Here is a 24,075-nt window from a genome sequence, read left to right as displayed (position 1 = left end):
CCTGAAGCATAGTGATCAACTTTCATTAGAACACATCTCCCAAATGAAGCTGCTGAGTTCAAAGACACATTTGCCAAATGACATCTCCCTCCTTTTATCAAGGGCTATGCCATTATAGAAGTATCAAATCTGATGTGACCCTTGCTGTAATGGTCCTTAATGGTAAGATTCAAGCAATAAGACGAGATTAGTATGGTGCTCGTTCGAAATATGGTTAAAAGGGGTCCTAGAGTCCCCCTGAGTTCTTCTCAGTGGAGGAGGTTTGTGGTTGGGAATGAACTGAAATGGTGTTGGGCATGCTTAATTTTAGTACATGCTGAGTATGAGAGAAAATGGAATATGTATGCAACCACTGTGGGCATTGCAGAAGGAGAAACATACCCGATCTGGAGTGATAATGCTTTATATGCATACACTGTGTGAACATTCACATGAGTCACCCACTGTGATGAACTCCAGTTCTAAGCAAATAACTGCTCCTTTTTTTGTCTGGATGGTAAAGAAGTAGATCAGAACACTAGACATTGTAGCAGACAAAAATCAGGGATTTGTTCAGCACCACCTTTCAGTTAGTCATGACTCCCAGCTGAGACCTTCAAACGCGCTTCGAAGTATTTCTTGCTCATTTCGGGGCAAAGTCTAACAGGTGAGTTTGGGTTGCTGCTATGCCAACTGTCTGTGACAGGAGCATTCCTCCTCAGCTCTACTCAACAGGAGGTTTCTGCTGGCAGGTGGCACCTAGCAGCTGAGAGGCAGTTGAACAAGCAGCTTGGTACAATTTTCATCTGCTAGCTACTAGCTCCGGCTCCGACACGGTTAGCGACTGTAACCATGTGAAATGTTTCTATGTGTGACAACACATCAAAAGCAGATTCAAATTTGGCATGATAGCAAGAATGAATGAGCTCATGACAGAATTATATGCAGGAGGATAGACATGCCTTCAGTGTAAGTGAAGCAGCGCTCCCCGCAGATCTAAGGTTCTCACTACCTGAGGGCGATGGCATTGGGCTCTGTATGAGCCATCGTTCTGTGTTACCCTTTGTTTCTTCAGTTATAGTTTGGTATCTTATGGGTCTTTAAGAGGAATTGTGTGCCAACCTCCCTCTGGTAGGTAGAAGTTTGAGTGACACTCATATAATTTGAAGATAAATATCTAGAGTTCGCTTTGTTCAGCCATTTGTTGAGTCTTTATGGGCACGACTAGCTTACTAGTGTGTTAGCAAAGCATTCATATACAAGGCATGTCAGATTCCTGTTAAAACATCTGAGTCATTTTAATGCAAAGGCTCATTTGTGTCTGTGGTCTCCAGCCTCAGGAGCTGAGTAAAGTTTTGGGAAAGAGTCACAGCATTTTCATTGGTTTTTCTGATATTCCCTCCAGACTATGAGCTGTTACCAAGCATAACAATCAACATACTTATTAAAAGATGTAGACCAACAGGGAGTTTTGAATAGTGATCAGTAGAACTTAGGTTTATTTCTTGTCAGCGTAAGCAAAATTGATATGGACAACTCTAAAGCTGACTTATGAATACCCAGGCATAATTTTAAAGTGAATAAATCAGGTAAATGGCCATAGGCAATTATAAGTGCATTTCCTGGGTTGCAAAAATGGACATTTATTGAACTGCATTCAAAAATAAGTCTCTTTTATATACATTTACATTAAACCATATTGTTAGCTGCAGTTTGGCAGCTAACATTTCTGGAAGTGGATTTAAAGGAAATTCTGTGAGTTTGTGCTTCTGAGGGGAGCGTGTGAGAAACTGTGATATACAATGAAGCAGGACTTTGCTTTGTCAGAAAATGGCTTTTGTTAGTTTCTAGCACATACCAGTGAAAATGAAGAAATTGCACCGTTATCCTTTCAGCTTGTTTGGTGTAATTATGGGTATTTTCGGTCAGTTTGACTAATTATGTATGAAATACTAAGAATGGTCTATTAATTAGGTGTTGCTTTTTGGTATAAGTAACATTCATCACATGGTACTTGCATTGTGTACATAGGAGTATGATATTCCTCTTTTGTGAAGCGCTGTCTGTTCCACAAGTATCTCATGCCATGTTTATTTTGATTTCCTATATCAACAAAACAATCCTGCTCTCTTTAGTGGTCTTGTTTTTATATTAAACATCCAGATTTCTGTGTACTTGCTCTGAGACTTAAGAATACAGGGGGGAAAATTATTCAAAACGGAGTACTGTTTCTGCTTTTCCTAAGTAGTCCTCTGGGGAAGACTGTATGTGTTGTAGATTACCTGTAAAACTTGTCACACAGAATTTCCTTGACTACCAGTAGATTACAGCTACTGGTTACTAAAAAGTGCTGGTAATGGACTTTAGACAAACAAGAAGCACCCAACTGTAATATACCATTAGATTAATAGAATCCAAAGTCATGCATTAAAATATCATTAGTGTAAACATTGTATTCCATTTCTGTCTCAAATTCTTCTTTCATTTCTGTAGGCTATTCATTCTGTTGCGTGGCATCATGAAGGGAAGCAGTTCATGTGCAGTCACTCTGATGGCAGCTTGACCTTATGGAATCTCAAAAGTCCTAACAGACCATTCCAGACCACAATCCCACATGGTAATTTTGATAGTTTAAATGCATAACTAAGAAACAATACAATATTCTCCATACTGTTTGCTAATACTTATGTTTATTTTGTTTATTTCATTTTTTATTGCAGCCCAGATCCAGAGTTGCTTCTTGCATAAATATTTTAATTTGAAAAGTAGCTGCAAAATACTATAAAAAAAGAAGATCAATTTTGATCAATTTTTTTTTTTTTTAATTGGTGTCATAAATGCCTCTCACTGGGTAATAATGCTCTAATGTCTTCTTTGTCTTCTTTTATCCAATTCGTCTTAATAGCCTACTGCTAGTCTTTGACACCCTCAGGCTTTGGGATTTTGACGTGTCTGTCTTCTGTATTTTGTAGTTACAAGCTCATACACGCAATTTTCACAAGAAGTAATATATTTTGTACATACATGTTGCAAATACTATGTAAATACTATACAAGCAACATACTATGTTGCTTGTTATAGGTATGTTGCTTGTTATAGGTATGGTACAAGGCTTCCTAAGTCACTGCAATGGAGAATTTAAAGGAGACATATTATGAAAGGGCTGTATCTTTTATAGCTGGGACTTTATGTGCCATTGCTTCTTATAAATGAAGTTAAAAGGTATTAACTCTTTTGCAAATCAATACATTACCAAGAAGCCTGAGTTATGGAGAGAGAGGAAGAAGGGGAAGGCAAGATCTATGTGGCCCAGAAAAGTTTTAGCGTTTTCTTAAATTTCTTAATTCCATTTATTTTATCATTTTTAGTCGTATAATTGTACTTTATGTCAGAAGGGACCTCTCAGAGGTCATCTAGTCTAACCCTCAGCTCAGAACAGGCCTGATTAGATCAGTTAGCTCAGGGCAGTGTCGAGTTGACACTAGACACTTGAACACTTCCAACAACAAATTGCACAACCTTTCTGGGCAACATCTTCCAGCATTTAATAACTCTCACTGTACAAATTTTTTTCCTAATATCTAACCAGAATTTCCCATGTCACAACTTGTGTCCTTTGCCTCCTGTCATTTCACTGTGCACCTCTGAGGACAGTCTGGCTCCATCTACACTCTATCCTCCAATCAGGTGGTTGTCCAAAGTAAGCATAGGCTTTCCAAAGTAGCAAAGCCAAAATTCATATTTTTTTGGTTTACGAGTGACTTTTCTCTGACTGGAAGAAAGTACTAAGCCATAATTAACCAAGATTCCATGAATTTCAATTGTACCCTTCATTTAATTTTATCACTCAACTAGTTACGTTCCAGAGCATGTAACATTTTGCCAACAAAAAGAATTGAGTTAATCAAATAATGACTTAGGAAAAAATAAGCTGTTTATGGTCATAATGTGTTCAGAAAAAAGGTATACATTTGGTGAAATTATTTAATTATTAGGTAAGTGTCATCCTTCTTAGTAATCTGCATGGAGTTTAGATGTCTTTGAAGTGTGATCTGGGTTCCTTTAAATGGATGTGGCAGTAAAAAAATGTAAAGCTGTAATAAATTTAATTAATTTACACAAATGTGTATTTTACAGAAATAGGAGATAATACTCATCATCTGCTGTAGCTTTAAAGTTCCATTCTTTTACTGCTTAAACAGTTGCTTCAGTGTGTATGTTCTAGTTTGATAGTTCTATTATCATGATGTTTTAATACAGTTTTTGTCTTCTTCCTTTCCTTAGGAAAAATTCAGAGAGATGGTAAAAAACCTGAATCTTGTAAACCAATTCTTAAAGTAGAGTATAAGACCTGTAAAAACAGGTATGTTTTTATTTTTGTAATTAACTGAATGTTACATTCCTGAGTTAAAGTCTTTTTAGAATCTTTCCCTCATTCTTTTTGCAAAGCTATTTATTATTATTTAAAGCTACTAAACATATAGTGTAAACTTGTATGTACTACGTAAACTTATAATTATTATGTTGATTTTTTTAATACAGTGAACCATTTGTGATATTTTCCGGTGGATTGTCATATGATAAGGCTTGTCGAAGACCGAGTTTAACAATCATGCATGGGAAAGCAATTACAGTTCTTGAAATGGATCACCCTATAGTTGATTTTTTAACTCTCTGTGAAACCCCATATCCAAATGGTGAGTTTCTGAAGCAAAACACAGTTATGGAAACAACAAATGAAGAGATCTTCACTCATAACTTAATTCAGTTCCAGGGACTTTCATTATCACGGTTGTCTCCATCTCAAGAAAACCACATCACTGAAAGTAACTGGAATTTGTTTGCATTCTCAATATAGGAAGCAAGTAATGAGTTGACAGTAGAGCATGCATAAATCTCCAGATATAAACCTGAAACACATGGGCTACTGTGATGAAATATTGCTATTAATCAAACATATGTGGTTATATTTCTGGCATTTTTCATGAGGCTGAAAATCTACAGATTGCTGTATTATTGAAGATTAAACTATTACTTATCTGCAGAAAAATTCTTGTACTTCAGCCTGAATAGAACTGTTAAAAGTGTTTTGCTGCATATTGTGGAGCTGCCATATTCTTATGTACATTCACAGAAAACTTCAGAAAGTAAATTAAGAAAAGCTGCAAGTCAAAATACCCCTAAATTTAACATTTTAAGCCCTCAAGCAGAAGAGTAAAATAAATCTTATATACGTAGCTAAATCAAATGCATATTAAAAACACTTAGAAAAAATAAAGTGTGTCTTTGTTTCAATCCTGCTATTGAAAAGAGAATCATAATTTCACATTTATGTTATTTAAAATAACTTTTAGGCTATGTAATCTAATGTACCCTATGCATCGAGGGAAGCATTTGTCATGTTAATTGTTTGGTATCTTTTTAACCAAAAAAGCCTTAAAGAAAAAACCAAACAATATAATCTTCTAAAGAGAGTTTGGGAGGAAGTTTGGGAGGAAGGAGTGTGTCAGTGTCTGAATTGAACGCAGCAGACTTACAGGATTCCTCTGCAATATTCCTTTGGAATCGCTTTAGAAATGAGGGCATTGAATATCACCAAGTGGACCAGACCAACTGTTCACAATCTGGTTTTGAAGAAGGGTTGTAGAGAGTAGAAGTTTTATTACTGGAGAGCAAAAATATACGTTTTCTGTATAATAACTGGATTGAGCAATGCAGTGATACATACAATTTATTCATATTCTGTTTCTTTACTTTCCATATACCATCATGCTGGCATGCCATAATGTGCCAATTCTATTTCTGCTATATACATTGGGCAATAGTGCCCAAAAGTAATTTCTCAGTTTCTGTCTGGCTCTGGTTGGCAGATATGTCTAGTTTGTGAATATGTCTAGGATTTGTACCTCAAAACTTTTGTTTAATATACTGTGAATTTTTAGAGAACATAAATATGACTTGCTTGCTTAAAATGACTAATAGGAGAACTCCATGTCTTTTATACTTGATTCCTCACTTACAGAATTTCAAGAACCCTATGCTGTAGTTGTGCTTTTGGAAAAAGATCTCATTGTTGTTGACTTGACACAAAGCAAGTAAGTATGAACTCTTATATGAAGTTATTTGTATATATTAACTGTCCAGCAAATTATGATAGATATCCAAATGTTATCACGCAATGTCATTTAACTATCCAAAATCATTCACTCTTGGTAGTAATTCACTCTATATGTTTACCTCCACCTTAAGAGCTAAGATCAGCTAATCAACAAGAACTTATATTAATATTCGTTCTTAAGTTTGGGAATAAATCTAAATATGTGGTCCCTTCAGCACAGCCCTCAAACATTCACTCAACATCAAAGTTAAGTAATACTTGGTCACATGCTGAATTATTACTTGAATGTGTGTTTTGGAAATCAGATTGAAGCACTACTTATATGCATGCTTAATTTCATGAGATTCCACAGGGACTACCACTTAAGTATTTATTTAATATCTTAATCAATAATGGCACTGATTTATAGTGGATCTATGGGATTATTTCATGATCCACTTGATGGTTTAAATGACAAATAGTTCTTTCATATCAGAATCAATGTTCGTATCAAAGAGGAACTGTACATCATAATGCAGAATTCAATTCTTATTTATTTAGTTCTGCCTCCAACACTACCAGTAATGTACATCCACGTTCACACTGGTATAACTAGGAGTGGATTTTGCCCTTAATGTCTTCAAACATTAAAGTGAATCATATTTTGATCTTACTTCCAAGAATAATTCAAATAATCTCAGCAATGTGAAATGGATGTAACTGAAAACAGAACCAAATTTCCTACATTTTTGAATTGTGAATAACATTGTGTAATATGCCAGAAGTGAGGCCTTCCTCCTTATCAGACTATCCAAACTGATGGAAGTAAGAAGTAAACTGAGATCTACTTCATCAGTTATTGCAATTGTTCATTGTAGAATCAGTAGTCTATGAACCCAATAAACTAAGCTACTCAGTATAAAATCCACAGTTGTATAAGTAGTTCTTAGGTCATAGTATATATGACCTAAGACATATATAAACCTGAAGCTTCTAGAAAATGTGTCACTTCTGTATAAATGAGATTTTTCAGATGTTGGGGAAAATTAGTTCCTAACCTATTAGCCTTAGGAACTATTCACATAAGTTATAAGAGATTCTTGTCACAGCAATGGATTTTTTTTATCTTTATTTGAGTAACTACACATCATTATTGACATTGAAAACAATACTTAAGTTTGAATAAATAAGGGAAAACGTACTTTATTAGTAATGATTTTACCTAGATTCAATTATACACTCTAATATATGTTTTCTTCTATGGCTCAGTGTGTCACAGTGCTTCTAATAAATTGTCTTCCTTAACTAGTTTTCCAATCTTTGAAAATCCATATCCTATTGACATTCATGAGTCACCTGTTACCTGCACAGAATATTTTGCGGACTGTCCTCCAGATTTGATTCCTGTACTCTATTCTGTAGGAGCAAAACATAAAAAGCAAGGATACAGCAATAAGGTAAACAAAACCAATATTGTTTTTAAACAAAAAAGTAGATGTACAACCTACATTTTTGCAACATCTTACCAAAATATTTTCATTTTACTTCTTTAATAATCCTACCTTCAGCTTAGCAGCATGTTTATGGCCTGGTATTTGTCCCTCAGAAACACCATCACTTAAGCACAGCCATTAATGACCATTACATAGGACTTAATCATTAGGCTGCTGGAATTATGCCAGATCAGATTGAGTTAAAGGAAAGCAATCAGTGTACAATTCAGATTTGTATGGATAAGTTATGTCTAGCAAAGATAAAAGTGAAAAAATTATAACTGAAAGTAGTTAGCAGAAGAGCTTCAGTGAAAGTTGAGGGTTGACAGCGTGTCTGTGAGATTTTTATTAAATAGGGATATTAATAATTATTTTACTGAGCTACCAGTCTTAATATAATGCTTTTAGAAATAGGACAAGCTGCAGAAATAAAAAGAGGAAATGAAATTATTTTATAAATTTCAAGCATTAATCTGGTTTATGTTTTGACTAGAACTAATCCATCATAATAAATAAATTAGAAAAAATATTAGATAAATAAACCATACATCATCAGTTCTGTATTCATAGTAACAGAAGTATGCTCCTTGGAGCTGCCTTGTTTTCTGTGAACTGGGAAACTGTGCCCAATCTACTTCTTTCGATCTTCGTTCAGTAAAGTAATTCAGAAAATATTTTTTTATCTTATTTCCATTTGTCTGCTTATCTACATTACTTCACATACATAGTTCCCCAACCTTTTCACCACTTACCTGTATTAATTGCACACCCTCTTGTCCCCTTGCTTTATTTGTGAACATACAAATATACTCTCTGAATGGAGGTAGCCACTCGTTTGCCACCTACCCATTTCTGTACTGCAACTATCCACTCCATGTATCCACACAACCAGTTTGTGCTTCCAGGTTTTTTCCACCTACCCATACTCTGCACACATCCTCACCCACTCTGCACACGTCATCCTCCACATTCTGTACCCTGTGTCCATACGTGTCAACCTTTAGGTACAGACCAGCATTTTGATCTACCAGTCTAGACCAAGAAAGAAAATGGGAGTCTTGCCACTAGTAGACAAAAGGCAGAGAAGATATGATGATTTCATAAGTTCTGTATGAGTTACATTCCCTTATCTCATAGCTTGTGGCATGATGCTCAGATATCTGTTTCTGGGCCAGCTTCTTTCAGTAGGTTCTGTCCTCAAAATAGATTCTCAGTCTATTCAGTCCTGTAGAAACTCCAAGAGTCAAGCAATCTGACAACTGTTACTCCTTCCTCTAATTCCTGTTTTGGATTGTTGAGTGTTAGCTGTACAGAAATATTTTTAAAACATAGAACTTTAACTGATAACATAAAAGTATATTATAAATGCATATAAATAATGTATTATGTTTTAAAAGCCTTAATTGATAATATAAAAATGTTAATAAGTTTTAAAACCCTCAAATGTTACACATTTTTCTTCCTTTTATCGGTTGTATTGCTTTGGGGAGGAAGATGTTGTCTACTCTTGAGTTTAAAAATTAAGCAAGCAAGATTCATCAGAATTATTTGTGATCTCTGTACTCTTGTTGTTTGTTTAGGAGTGGCCTATCAGTGGTGGAGCGTGGAATCTTGGAGCTCAGACATACCCCGAAATCATTATTACAGGGTGAGAATGAAATTGAGGATTGGTACTTTTAAAACGTTGGCATCTACAGCTTTTCACTGTAGGTTAACTATAGATAAGAGTTGACCCTTCACAGAGTATGTATATCCTGGCCTCTTCATCTGAGGTATGTCGTTTCTTTCCTTGTGTAGAGTTACCACAGAAATTCCCATTTTGTAGAAAACAGAGCTTTGTACTCAGTGATGAACTACCACTAAGAATTACCATTTGAGGCCCCAGTGTTAGACAGGAAGTCTACGTACTTATGAAGCTGGGGCCTTTGGAGAGCAGAATCCATTGCAAGAGAATGTTTTGGCCTTGAAGGGCACAGAGAATAGTGTTGACAAGGGAAGGGACTGTTCTTGCGTAGCTGTTGTCCTTTGGCCTTCTGGGGAGTTTGTATCTGGGGGCAGTTTGGGAATTCATTTTAATACCCCAGCATTAGTGGGGGTGTGGTGCACTGGGGTGAGTTTCACCTTGTGAGTGGAGAGACAGCCCCATAGCAAAAAGGCGTAAAAAGGCTCAGATTGTAGCAGGAGCCCCATGAGCAATTGCCAATTGATTTTCAAGGGGCCATGCTGTAAAAGAGACACCATTCAGCTATGATGCCCTCTGTGTGTCCCTCTGGTCTCAGCCATGTTGATGATAGCAATATATTTGATAAAATGTTGTTAGCAATGATACTTAACATCTGTTTTTAAAAATAAGTTGATGATGTGTGCAATAGTACCAATAAGGTGATGAAGGGATTATTCTCATTTTAAACACTAATGTCTCCTTTCTCCAGCTTTACTTCAGGGATGATTTTATGTTAACAAAAAGAACACAGCTGTAAGGTATTAAGCAAAACAAAAAAAAAGTTATCCTCTGTCCTTTCAAAGTTCTTTACGCATTTGTAGAGTGCATAGGCTTGATGCTGGCCCACTGCAAAGCCAAAAATTCTGTAATTTAAGGTTATCATTTGTATGGGAATTAACTTCTTGCTGTTGCGATCTTAGAATTCATTGTGGGCTTAGTTCTCTGTAGGAAATGCATGTAAAAATGTTCTATTAACCTACTCAAACTACTAACAAAATATTTTCTTATAGTTATTGAAAATATATAATGATATATATACTAAGGTATACAAAGTTACTACATGAGCAAAATACAGTTTTTCTGCTTATATATACTCACTGAAAGTAGAAGATGTTTTAGAATTGCATCTTGTTTTAACACATTTAATTTTTATATTTTTTTAAGCCATGCAGATGGATCAGTAAAGTTTTGGGATGCTTCTGCCAGTAAGTTTCTAAAATTCACTTTTATATAATGCTGACAAATCACACACACATGCATATATATATATGTATATATATATAAAACATGATATTTAACAGTATGAGTAGTAATATCTGGGATTATATAGTTAGGAATAATGAGGTGAAATTAAGTAATTTTTTATTAAATTAGGAGGAAAAAAACCACTTCTAATGAGATTTATTAGACAGAAAAGAGTTAAAGGGTAAAAACTGCAGATCCAACATACCAAACATACCTATGAAGGATGGAGTGTTGGTAAAAAATCCCTAGGGCACAATCTTCTTGTGTATATAAAAGAGTGGGCTCAATTAGGTCTAATACTCAGTTCCAGTTGACATGTCTCTTCTATTCTGAGTATAATACAGTCTTTTTTACAGCTAAGTAATAATAAATTATTAAAATACAATAATACATCTCAATACATGTCTAATCTGGCAAGGGTGGAGATGACCTAAATCTTTTCTTGTCCAGTCTCAAGTTCCAGGAAATAATTGGGAAGTATTTCCATTCATCCTAGCAGGAAAAAAACTTCAGAAAATACTTATTCTAGCTATAACTACACATATCAAAATTCAGCATTTTCCCCTACAGAAAATACATATGATACTTATTAGTGTAATATATTTATTCAAAGTATACCTACATTTTGGTTGAAAGCTAACATATTCCCATTCAAAGAATATGACTGCACTTCACAGAAGTTGCAGTAGAGTTGCCTTGTATCCTGTCTCGTCTGTGGTACAGGGATGTCTGGGTAGAATATCTCTTTTATGAGGTATCAATCTCTTAAAGAAAAGAGTGTAAAAGAAACTTCTTTATGACATTTCAGGCATAGAGATTTAATTAGACCCTAATGACCAGTCTGTAATGGTCACCAAGAACACAGAAGAACAGAGTATGCAATACTTAAACTACATGCTAGTTCCACAGTGTGCCACAGAATTGTAATGATTAATAGTGCTACCATCTCCAGCCAAATATGGGGAATGTTTACAAGATTTTAATGTCAGCTAAACCTGAAGACTTTTTCAGGTAGTTCTTTTTTTGCCTAATACCGAATATTTTCACTCATCATGATGGACAAGGAGAAAATGGGGATTTCCAAAGCTTCATTTCACAAAGGAATTTTATGTGGACACATCAACTGAATGTGACTATGTGTTGTCTTTTTATTATATAATTTATCTATTTGGAAATGGAGGAAAAAGAGATAAATGCTGCTTAGCGTTTACATCTTCCAATATTTTCAAGTTACGGTGTACACCAAAAAGAAAAGCATTCAAATGGCAGCAGCGGGGGTTTATCTGCAAAGACAGAAGGTTGAGAGCTTTAATATGAACAAAAAAAGAATAATGACTTTTATTTACAGAAGAAGTGTGAGGCACTGTCTTGTGCATATTTCATTACATACTTCTGCTTTTCACAAGAATGTGCAAATACAGGTATTAAAGTTAGGGTGAACTATACAAAATATTGCAAGACCCCAAAGCATCTAGTGTATACACTGCACAGGAACCAGCATGCTAGTCATTTCTTCTGTAATTCTGGCAGGAATGAGGAAAGGAAAAAACTCCTCATAGGGAATATAAACATAACCCACTCATCAGCATGTACATGCTGCAACAGAAATTTTTCTTAAAGGTAAAAGCTTAGATGATTATGAATATTCACAATCCCTTCAACAGGAATGGTACTTTCAGTGCATCTCTAATGTCCTGGTCTTAGTCCTGCTTTTCAGGGCATGTACTGCATTATTGGTGCCATACTTGGTACTTTCCACAGAATCACAGGATGATATGGGGTTGGAGGGGACCTCTGGAGATCATCTAGTCCAACCCCCCTGTCAGAGCAGGTCCACCCAGAGCAGGTTGCCCAGGAACAAGATTTTAATTATTATTTTCAAGATCTTAACATTTTTAATAGCATTCAAATTTCATTTGAGATTTCATAGCAAATATAATATCCTACCGGTATTTGAAGGCACAGAATATGTTCCTTTTAGACATATTTTAATTGTGTCATTTTGTATGTGAATGCACAGATTTGTGGGAGACAGGGAACTGCTAAGTCACTGCAGCAGTTTTCCAAATGTGTATTTGCTCAAAAACCATTGCTGCAGATGGTACCTAGTAATTCACAGAAGCACAGAGAGTCTTGCCTTGCACTTTTACCCTATGATTCTGTAATTCTCCCAGTCCTAGTATGCATGGACCCACGATGTCTGATTTGAAGTGCCACTCTAGATTTGCCACTGGGACTATAAGGGCATCCTGAGGCCTTGTCCACCGCCACAGAAGGCAGGAAGAATTATGTATTCATTACAGAAGCACTTGAGAAAAATTGGTAGTGTTCTATATGCTGAAACTTTAAAAAATATATAAAAAAATGATATGCTAAAACTCCTGGAATATATCTGCACCACAAAATGAAAATGTAATTTTGCTGTGTTCGTCATCCGGTTACATAACTAAACCACCATTCTTTCATCTCTTTGTTGCGCTTGTTACACAAGCTAGCCAGGCTCATCGACCACAATTACACTAACATATGTAACAGCTTCGCCTTTATGTATATACAGACCTTTATAGGTGCTGGGCCTGATTGACTTTTTCTGACCTTATGCAGTTATTAATAAATGCCACTGATAAATTAACCTAAAAGTAGTAAAAAACAGGGCGGAATGTCACTAAAACAGAATGGGGTTGGTTATAATCCTTCCTTTACCTCCAGAAATCGCTGCAGTGAAGTTCTGGCCTTGACAAAGGCTCCTGGATATAAGGTCATATATACAGGTATAAATACAGATACACTTGTTAGTCAATAAATTAAAAACATTTTAGAACTCCTGTTCATTCGAAATGTCTGTGTGTTGCCCAGGCCACCAGAATGCTTTCCTAATGTTTTCTCTTGAAATGCCATTCACTCTTTACATTCTAGCATGACAATAACCTCAGACAAATGAAATCTTAGTTTCGCTTCTCATTAGGAAAATAGCAGCATTATTAGAGCCTCTCTAAAACATGGAGTGTAAGCCTAATTAGGGACATAATGTTTAACATAGACCTTTGACATCCTGTCCCAGAAAGTAATAAGAAATATTTCACAGACAAATATCTGCTTTGGAAGTATTAAATACATGTCCTACCAGTGCTGTGAACCAGAACAGTATCTGTTATTGTATAATACCCATCTTCTTCTCCACTTAGGCCTTCATAAGATTCTTTGTTATGCCACAACTGAAAAGAAAATGGGAACCAAGGAATTTTATAACTGATTTGCTTCACATTAGTCAGTATTTTTTATATGTTTTAATATATTCCAGTTACTCTACAGATGTTGTACAAATTAAAAACATCAAAGGTCTTTGAAAAACAGAAAGTAGGAGAAGGAAAAGCTACAGCTGAGATTGTGGAAGAAGATCCTTTTGCTGTTCAGATGATGTACTGGTGTCCTGAAAGCCGAATTTTCTGTGTGGCAGGAGTTTCCGCGTATGTGATTGTTTACAGGTTCAGCAAACATGAAGTAAATACTGAAATTGCAGTAAGTCCTTCAGAATTTTACTCTCTTATAAAATAACATAATTTCTAAATCTAATTGCCTTTCTGTGTCTGTGCTCGTATACTTGAATAAAACAAATATCAAGCTGTATAAATATATGTTTAGAGATGTTCCATTTTAAGCCTTTTGAGTGAAATCTTGATCCTACTTAAGTTAGTGAAAAGAAACTAACACCTTTTGGGAGCCAACTCTCCACTTTTTTTCTTTAACCTACAGTACAGATTTTAGACATAGTTTGCTTTTAAGACTTTATGATACAGTAAACCTCTGTTGTACTAACCTCCTCTAGAAATACTGGCTGCTCCATGTTTTTATCAGATAATGTACATTGTGTCTGTACATAATAATGCTCTTTTTAACTCAAGTATTTAATCTCTTTATTTTATGTTCATAGTGTTTGCGCAGCAAGGGAACTGAAAATTATTACTGGCTTTAACAACAACACAAAAAGAGTTGTTGGGTTTTTTCAGTTTATGATGACCTGAAAATTATTACTGGCTTTAACAACAACAAAAAAAGAGTTGGGTTTTTTTTTTTAGTTTCCCTAAACTTTTCCCTAGACTTTGTTTGTTTGTTTCCCTAAAAGTGGACACGATATGAAATACCAGATTATTTATGCCTAACCACTTGATATTTTCCTAAGCTTTCTGCTGCTTTATTCTCCTTTTTATGTCTTCAGGTCTTAAGCAGTCACCTTATTTCAGGTAGAATCATACAGTTCTGTTTCCCTAAAAGTGGACACGATATGAAATACCAGATTATTTATGCCTAACCACTTGATATTTTCCTAAGCTTTCTGCTGCTTTATTCTCCTTTTTATGTCTTCAGGTCTTAAGCAGTCACCTTATTTCAGGTAGAATCATACAGTTCATGGTTTTTTGGATGCACTACAATCACCTTGTACTTACCATTGTTGTACAGCAAGTCGGACTTTATTTTAAATAAACCTTGCATTTTTGCACAGGAGCCACAACCGTTGCTAACCATGTGGCTGAACAGCATTTATAATGTAAAACATTCTTATCTTAAGTCTAAGAAGCTTAACAGGAGACTTCTCTTAAGGCAAAGCCAAACTAAACATGATTGCCTCTCCTTCAGGCTTGCCTTCCTCTGGTGCTGGAGAACAGTTTGCAACTCCAGACATTCTCTTGCCAGAAAGTATTTCTTTGCGTCTGTCAGCTCTCAACAAACCCCAGGGGCTGAACCAAAATTTCCCTTTCATTTTCCACTTTCCCCAATTACAGTTCTTTTCCTTTTCACGCTATTTTAATGTACTTTAGAAAGTCTATAGTTCTAGGCTGGCAAAAACATGTGTTATTTTTGGCCTGTAGCCATGTGCCATCTGGTAAGGAAATTCATTACTTATAGCTGTTCTCTTGTTTTCTTCTCATTTTTTCCCCCAGAGGCAATTATTAAGCTAGCTGAACGTATCCTTTCAGGAAAGTTTTAAAACTAAAGAACAGTAATTTCATGTTACTGACCACCTATAATGCTGTTAAAAGTACTACATTTCAGTATTCTTACATTGTTCCATAGCAAATGCACCTTATCTTTTATTACCTATCATTTAATTTCTTTATTTTCCTGTCTTTTACTTTTGTGGCTGAATTGCATCAGAACTGGTATTTTCGAAAGTGTTATAATATGTGCAATTTAACAGTTTCTCAGATTTCATCTGTAATTAAGGATCATTTATATGAGGAATCGTTCTCTGAAGAGTTGCTTTAATACTATCTAATCTCGATAGCGTAGTCACTGAGCTCCCCTGGGTTTTGTGCATCTCTGAGATGGGCTCATCTCTTTGTTTCCGCATTTTTGCTGCAGGCATTCAAGTCTTCACTCTTGAATGGTGGGAGGTTTCTTAATGAAAAGTATGGGACTCTTTGTTGGAATATGTACCTGACCTGAGGCTGTCTGGCTTTGTTTATACTGAGACTGAGCTGGTCAGTCTCAGGATTTCTTTGCTACCTGAAGTCAGCACAAGTTCTAGCACTTAGGGTCCTCCCTTCTGTAGCAGCTTGAGTTCAGTTTACTGACCTTGAGTTCAGTCTACAAATCCCAGCCTTTTAAAGACCCCGTGTTGGTTTGACTGCCTGACATCAGTTTTGTAATGTTATTGCTGTGGTAAATGGGAGGAAGCTTTCTTTATTAAATTATAACTTAGCTTTTTATTTATTTAAGTCATTAGAGGTACGACTTCAGTATGAAGTAGAAGATATCATTACTCCTGAACCGGAAATAATTCCTCCATTTCCAGATGCCTCCTCCCAGCTTCCTTCTTTAAAGAGCCTTTCAGGCAGTACCAACACCGTAGCATGTGAAGGAACAATGAAGGATAGTATCCCGTGTCTTAGGTAAGTCTGCACCACTGTTCAAAGATTTGTCTTTCTAAAAAGGATTCATCTGTTGTATATACAATCCATCAGCTATCAAGAAAAAGAGGTTAATTGTATATATGCAGCACAAGATGAGAAGAAACCAGAACATGGAACAAATAAAAGAATTAAGGCAAAATAACTAACAAGGGATTTTAAAAGGCTAGACGTAATTATGGAGAAGCTAAACTGTTACAGTAAAATTTTGTAGTTTTCCAGTATGATCTAGGAGTAAATCTTCATCCCATACACACAGTTTTGAAAGGAATACAAACACTGCAGAATAAATCAAGTAATTTCAGAGAAACTTCCATAAAACAAGGCTTTCCCTCCTTGATTAATTAGTCTAACACTAAAATCTTTCTTTGTGAAAGTATATCCCTTTTGTAGTGTGTAAGGGATGAAAACTGTGTTCATACTCACGAAACAATCTTTAAAATATACAATTACGAAACATTTGCACTGTGTGGAAGTATATACATCGTTAATCTTTAGAAAGAAGCAAAGTGTTGTCTTCCAAAGCACACATTACTGCTGTTTGGAGTAGATGAATATGTTCTTTCTAATAAGGCAGATAAATTATGGGTTTGAATAGTTTCAAAACAGAATTCCATGCAAAACTCCATAAACTGTAATTTTCCAGCAATTATAGTGTACTGCTGATAACAATTGCTCTCATTTTAGTGAAGTCATTATTATTTCGGTCTAATTATTATTAAATATTTTAAATGCCTCAGTTATTTCAAAAACAGTTTAAATTAACATTGTCTGACTTTGCAGATACTATTGAGCTCCTGAAAAAACATAAGCATTTAAAGGCAATATCTTAACATTGTTCTTGTAAAATGAGCAGTGTTTTTTGGCATTCTGTTCATTTGTCCACCTCGTTCAGTCATGCAGTTGAACCTCAGACCTCAGTTTAATCATTAATGTAAACCATGAAAATCAATAGAAGAGACAGAAGTTATTAAAAAAAATCCCAATGCGAAATCTATTTCTGAAATTGAAATCAGCAAGAATACAATCGATTATTTCAATGGCTAGGATTTTCCCTTAAGGGATTTTTATCTGATTTGGTCTGAGGAGGAAAGGAATTGTTGATGTTGGAGGCAGAAATGCTGTAATGAACCAGTAGAGGTTCTGCTGGTTAGTTTTTAGAAGTTTGCTTAACTCCATATAATCTCACATTAAACAGGCCTACCATTTTTTGTCCCATTTTACACAAAATAAACGTAAACATATTTTGACAGATAATTGATTTTTCAAATTCAAAGTAATCATGTTACTGACCACCTATAATGCTGTTAAAAGTACTACATTTCAGTATTCTTACATTGTTCCATAGCAAATGCACCTTATCTTTTATTACCTATCATTTAATTTCTTTATTTTCCTGTCTTTTACTTTTGTGGCTGAATTGCATCAGAACTGGTATTTTCGAAAGTGTTATAATATGTGCAATTTAACAGTTTCTCAGATTTCATCTGTAATTAAGGATCATTTATATGAGGAATCGTTCTCTGAAGAGTTGCTTTAATACTATCTAATCTCGATAGCGTAGTCACTGAGCTCCCCTGGGTTTTGTGCATCTCTGAGATGGGCTCATCTCTTTGTTTCCGCATTTTTGCTGCAGGCATTCAAGTCTTCACTCTTGAATGGTGGGAGGTTTCTTAATGAAAAGTATGGGACTCTTTGTTGGAATATGTACCTGACCTGAGGCTGTCTGGCTTTGTTTATACTGAGACTGAGCTGGTCAGTCTCAGGATTTCTTTGCTACCTGAAGTCAGCACAAGTTCTAGCACTTAGGGTCCTCCCTTCTGTAGCAGCTTGAGTTCAGTTTACTGACCTTGAGTTCGGTCTACAAATCCCAGCCTTTTAAAGACCCCGTGTTGGTTTGACTGCCTGACATCAGTTTTGTAATGTTATTGCTGTGGTAAATGGGAGGAAGCTTTCTTTATTAAATTATAACTTAGCTTTTTATTTATTTAAGTCATTAGAGGTACGACTTCAGTATGAAGTAGAAGATATCATTACTCCTGAACCGGAAATAATTCCTCCATTTCCAGATGCCTCCTCCCAGCTTCCTTCTTTAAAGAGCCTTTCAGGCAGTACCAACACCGTAGCATGTGAAGGAACAATGAAGGATAGTATCCCGTGTCTTAGGTAAGTCTGCACCATTGTTCAAAGATTTGTCTTTCTAAAAAGCATTTCTCTGTTGTATTAAGAATCCATCAGTTATCAAGAAAAAGAGGTTAATTGTATATACGCAACACAAAATGAGAAGAAACCAGAACATGGAACAAACAAAAGAATTAAGGCAAAATAACTAACAAGGGATTTTAAAAGGCTAGACGTAATTATGGAGAAGCTAAACTGTTACAGTAAAATTTTGTAGTTTTCCAGTATGATCTAGGAGTAAATCTTCATCCCATACACACAGTTTTGAAAGGAATACAAACACTGCAGAATAAATCAAGTAATTTCAGAGAAACTTCCATAAAACAAGGCTTTCCCTCCTTGATTAATTAGTCTAACACTAAAATCTTTCTTTGTGAAAGTATATCCCTTTTGTAGTGTGTAAGGGATGAAAACTGTGTTCATACTCACGAAACAATCTTTAAAATATACAATTACGAAACATTTGCACTGTGTGGAAGTATATACATCGTTAATCTTTAGAAAGAAGCAAAGTGTTGTCTTCCAAAGCACACATTACTGCTGTTTGGAGTAGATGAATATGTTCTTTCTAATAAGGCAGATAAATTATGGGTTTGAATAGTTTCAAAACAGAATTCCATGCAAAACTCCATAAACTGTAATTTTCCAGCAATTATAGTGTACTGCTGATAACAATTGCTCTCATTTTAGTGAAGTCATTATTATTTCGGTCTAATTATTATTAAATATTTTAAATGCCTCAGTTATTTCAAAAACAGTTTAAATTAACATTGTCTGACTTTGCAGATACTATTGAGCTCCTGAAAAAACATAAGCATTTAAAGGCAATATCTTAACATTGTTCTTGTAAAATGAGCAGTGTTTTTTGGCATTCTGTTCATTTGTCCACCTCGTTCAGTCATGCAGTTGAACCTCAGACCTCAGTTTAATCATTAATGTAAACCATGAAAATCAATAGAAGAGACAGAAGTTATTAAAAAAAATCCCAATGCGAAATCTATTTCTGAAATTGAAATCAGCAAGAATACAATCGATTATTTCAATGGCTAGGATTTTCCCTTAAGGGATTTTTATCTGATTTGGTCTGAGGAGGAAAGGAATTGTTGATGTTGGAGGCAGAAATGCTGTAATGAACCAGTAGAGGTTCTGCTGGTTAGTTTTTAGAAGTTTGCTTAACTCCATATAATCTCACATTAAACAGGCCTACCATTTTTTGTCCCATTTTACACAAAATAAACGTAAACATATTTTGACAGATAATTGATTTTTCAAATTCAAAGTAATTATACCACTAGAACTCCTGGCATACAAAGGCATATAAAAATCCACAGTTTTCCCCCAAAGCCTAGCTAGGTCCACGTTCCTTGTCTGTCAAAAACTTCGGTTTTAAGCTGAATTATGATGACAAAATGAAACTAGTGCTGGAAACACAGAAAACCCAGTAGAGACCTGGATGATGCTGTTGACTTTTTATGCTATTGCCAACTGTGGTGAGTTGACCTTGGCTAGCTACCATGTGCTCACACGGCCACTCTGTCACTCCCTCTCCTCAACAGGACAAGGGGAAGAAAATAAGATGGAAAAGCTCATGGGTTAAGATAAAGACAGGGAATCACTTACCAGTTACTGTCATAGGCAAAACAGACTTAACTTGAGAAACAAAAATTAAAACACCTGTTCCCCACTCCCTCTTTTTCTCAGCTTCACTCCTTCATTTCCAACTCCATCCCCTGCAGCACAGAGGCAATGGAGAATGGTGGTTGTGGTCAGTCCATAACAGCTCCTCTCTGCTGCTCCTTCCTCCTCACACTTTTCCCTGCTCTGGTGCCAGGTTCCTCCCATGAGGTACAGTCCTTCAGGATAAACCTGCTCCAGTGTTCAAAAGCCACAGTTTCTTCAGGAAATATCTACTTGCTTCACCATAGGGTCCTCCATGGGCCCCTCCAGGGCCTCCATGTAGTGTGGTTATCTGCTCCATCATTCCTCACACTTTTCCCTGCTCTGGTGCCAGGTTCCTCCCATGAGGTACAGTCCTTCAGGATAAACCTGCTCCAGTGTTCAAAAGCCACAGTTTCTTCAGGAAATATCTACTTGCTTCACCATAGGGTCCTCCATGGGCTGTAGTGTGGTTATCTGCTCCATCACGGTTCTCTCCATGGGCTGCAGGGGAGTCTCTGCTTCTGTAACTGGTACTTGGAGTTGTTTCTCGCTTTTTTTTCCTCGCGTCTTGCTCCCAGGCAGTATTTTCTGCCCTTTCTTAACTTTGTTTTCCCAGAGGTGCCACCAGCTTGGCTCAGCTGTGTCCTGCTACAGGTCCGTGGCAGAGCCAGTTGGAACCAGCTAGAATGAGGCTGTCTGGCATGGTGCAGCCCCCGGCCTCTCCTCACAGAGGCCACCCCTGCAACCCCCACTGCCAAAACCTTGCCACACAGCCTATGTGCTTCTGCAGGCAGAGAGGGGGAAAGGCAGGAGCAGGTCAAGGTCATGAAGAGGAGAGGAGATGCTTATGTCTCGGAGATCCAAGTGAAGGTCTCATTACCAATCCTGAAATGCTGCATATATTCTGCTGTGATATCCAGGTATGTGATACCCAGATATGTGATCCCATATCCTCAAGTATAATAGGTATACTCTGATAGGGCTGTGGAGTTTGAAGAGGTTGCAGGACCTGAGAAAGTTGCAGATGATTGTGAAAGACATCACACTTCTAACAACAAACTGTTAAGCTCTTTCACCAGCAGCACCAGCTGGCGCTTCACTTGCACCACCTCCTGTTTCTGCTGCTTCCTCTCTCCAGGCTTAACAAAGCCATGTATTAGTTCCAAGAAGGTGTCTTGTGCACCCTGCTACACCACCTGCTTACTCTGGCTCGGTCAACCCACACTTCAGAAAGTCTTATCTCACTGCAACCAGCACTGCTTTGTGGCTCCCATGATTTTTTGGTGTGCTAGAGTTGTAGTATGTTGCTGTATCTATTGCAGTCTGTCACCAACCAACACCTTGGTCACCAAGGTCTGTCACCTTGTTACCTTGGGTAACAAGACTCCTTATGCAAGGAAATGAAAGTGGTTACTTTTTTGTTTCTAAGCAGGCACATAAAGTGCTGTTCATCTCCACTATGTACACGTTGTCACAATGAGATTCCCTTCCAGGATGGGTCAAGACTGTGGCTGTTGAGTGCTTTCCTTTTGCTCTTGTGACTGCAGCAACCCTGAGTGGGGAAGGGAGGAGTGATAGTCCAGACTGGTGGCTGAGAGGTCTGTTCTCTCAGCTGGTCCTGGGCAGTGAGGACAGAGGAAGGACAGGAGAAAAAGCATCCCGCTTGATGAACTGTGCTGTCACGTCTTTCCTATGAGAAGGTCTGAGCCAAGTGGCTGATTACTGCTCTGGATAAATGGATATGTAAGGTCTGAACAGTACAACAGGCAGAAGAAATAGAATAGTGTGCCAAGCTGCTGTTAAGGAAATGCATTTAGAAAGATGGATGAGGAGTGCCTTTCTCATTAAATAGTAAATAAGGGAAAGATTTGGCAAGGCTAGTGAGCCCTCTACAATAAAAATAGCAGCAGTACAACATAAACTGTATTACTGAAATGGTTAAACAGTTTGAGACAGGGTGTGAATGTATTTTGAAGAGGCAGTTACCAAAGATGTATCAGGTGCAGGTGCCCAGGGGCTGTCAGGGGGAGCTGCCAGGTGCCCCCTGTGCAGAGCACTATCCATGCTGTACACAGATGGCTCCAGATGGCTCCAGCTGACCCACCACAGGGTGAGCCCCTCAGCCAAGAGGGTGGCACCTCTGGGAAAATAAATTTAAGAAAGGGCAAAAAATGCTTCACAGCAGCTGTGAGAGAGGAGCAAGAAAAAAGCATGAGAAACAGTCCTGGAGACACCAAGATGAGAGAAGGAGAGGCGGAGGAAGCACTCCAGGTGCTGGAGCAGAGATTTCCCTTCAGCCCGTGGAGGAGACCATGCTGATGCAGGTTGTCCCCCTGCAGCCCATGGAGAGCCTGTGTCAGAAAAGAGTCCTAGCAGGAGCTGCAGCCCATAGAGAGGACCCCACTCAGGAGCAGGTTTTCCAGCAGAAACTGTGGCCCGTGAGGGAGCCATGCTGGAGCTGTCTCTTCCTGAAGGACTCTATCCCTTAGAGAGGACCCCACTCAGGAGCAGGTTTTCTGGCAGAAACTGTGGTCCATGAGGAAGCCACGCTGGAGCTGTCTCTTCCTGAAGGACTGTATCCCTTGGGAGGGACCCCACACTGGAGCAGGGGAAAAGCGTGAGGAAGGAGTGGCAGGCACAGTGTTACGGACTGACCGAAATCACTGTTCCCCATCCCCGCTGGGCTGCTTGGGGTGGGGGAGAAGGTAGATAAGTCAGCAGTGCAATTGAGCCTGGAAAAAAAGGGAGGGGTGGGAAGATGATATTTTTAATTTTGTCTTTTCAAATAATTTTTTACTCTCCTGCTCTATTTTAATTGCCAATAAATTAAACTGATTTCCCTCAAGTTGATTCTGTTTTGCCTGTGACAGTAATTGGTAAGCAATCTCCCCGTCCTGCACACTGGAGCAGGGGAAAAGCGTGAGGAAGGAGTGGCAGGCACAGTGTTACGGACTGACCGAAATCACTGTTCCCCATCCCCGCTGGGCTGCTTGGGGTGGGGGAGAAGGTAGACAAGTCAGCAGTGCAATTGAGCCTGGAAAAAAAGGGAGGGGTGGGAAGATGATATTTTTAATTTTGTCTTTTCAAATAATTTTTTACTCTCCTGCTCTATTTTAATTGCCGATAAATTAAACTAATTTCCCTCAAGTTGATTCTGTTTTGCCTGTGACAGTAATTGGTAAGCAATCTCCCCGTCCTGTCTCAACCCATGAGCTTTTTCATCTTATTTTCTTCCCATGTCCTGTTGAGGAGGGGGAGCGAGAAAGCAGCTGGGTGGGCACCTGGCAGCTGACTGAGGTTAACTTACCACAGATATTAAGGTCTTATTAAGAAAATAGTCCTTATGCTTTAAGAACTTTCCCAGAAAGTATCTTGAAGTGCTTCTACTGCTAACACTGAGCTGGAGATTTTCTCTCTTGTGTCATAAGGTACATCTCAACCCATGAGCTTTTTCATCTTATTTTCTTCCCATGTCCTGTTGAGGAGGGGGAGCGAGAAAGCAGCTGGGTGGGCACCTGGCAGCTGACTGAGGTTAACTTACCACAGATATTAAGGTCTTATTAAGAAAATAGTCCTTATGCTTTAAGAACTTTCCCAGAAAGTATCTTGAAGTGCTTCTACTGCTAACACTGAGCTGGAGATTTTCTCTCTTGTGTCATAAGGTACATCCATGTCCAGTCTTTTCTCTTATCAGACCATAAAAGTGTGAGAGGTGTTGCACAGTCCTCTGTTCTTCTTAACTTCTATCAGAATTAGAGCACTATTTGCTTTGTACATTGTCCATTGTGC

At 37.4% G+C, this 24,075-nt stretch overlaps 1 protein-coding gene across 8 annotated transcripts in view; it reads left to right on the top strand.

Annotated features, from left to right (window-relative positions):
* Positions 1 to 24,075, top strand: part of STXBP5L (syntaxin binding protein 5 like) — a 199,625-nt gene that overhangs the window by 111,898 nt on the left and 63,652 nt on the right. For all 8 annotated transcript variants that reach the window (XM_014957184.1, XM_014957183.1, XM_014957182.1 and 5 more), the window contains exons 8-16: positions 2,473 to 2,596; positions 4,264 to 4,342; positions 4,522 to 4,676; positions 6,002 to 6,074; positions 7,386 to 7,533; positions 9,150 to 9,217; positions 10,457 to 10,497; positions 13,839 to 14,056; positions 16,256 to 16,428. In XM_014957184.1, the coding sequence (XP_014812670.1) occupies positions 2,473 to 2,596; positions 4,264 to 4,342; positions 4,522 to 4,676; positions 6,002 to 6,074; positions 7,386 to 7,533; positions 9,150 to 9,217; positions 10,457 to 10,497; positions 13,839 to 14,056; positions 16,256 to 16,428 (1,079 nt within the window). The remainder of the gene's footprint in view (positions 1 to 2,472; positions 2,597 to 4,263; positions 4,343 to 4,521; positions 4,677 to 6,001; positions 6,075 to 7,385; positions 7,534 to 9,149; positions 9,218 to 10,456; positions 10,498 to 13,838; positions 14,057 to 16,255; positions 16,429 to 24,075) is intronic.

Source organism: Calidris pugnax, unplaced genomic scaffold, assembly GCF_001431845.1.
Source record: "Calidris pugnax isolate Ruff unplaced genomic scaffold, ASM143184v1 scaffold225, whole genome shotgun sequence".
Taxonomy (NCBI): Eukaryota; Metazoa; Chordata; class Aves; order Charadriiformes; family Scolopacidae; genus Calidris; species Calidris pugnax.
This window is presented reverse-complemented; position numbering and strand designations above follow the sequence as displayed.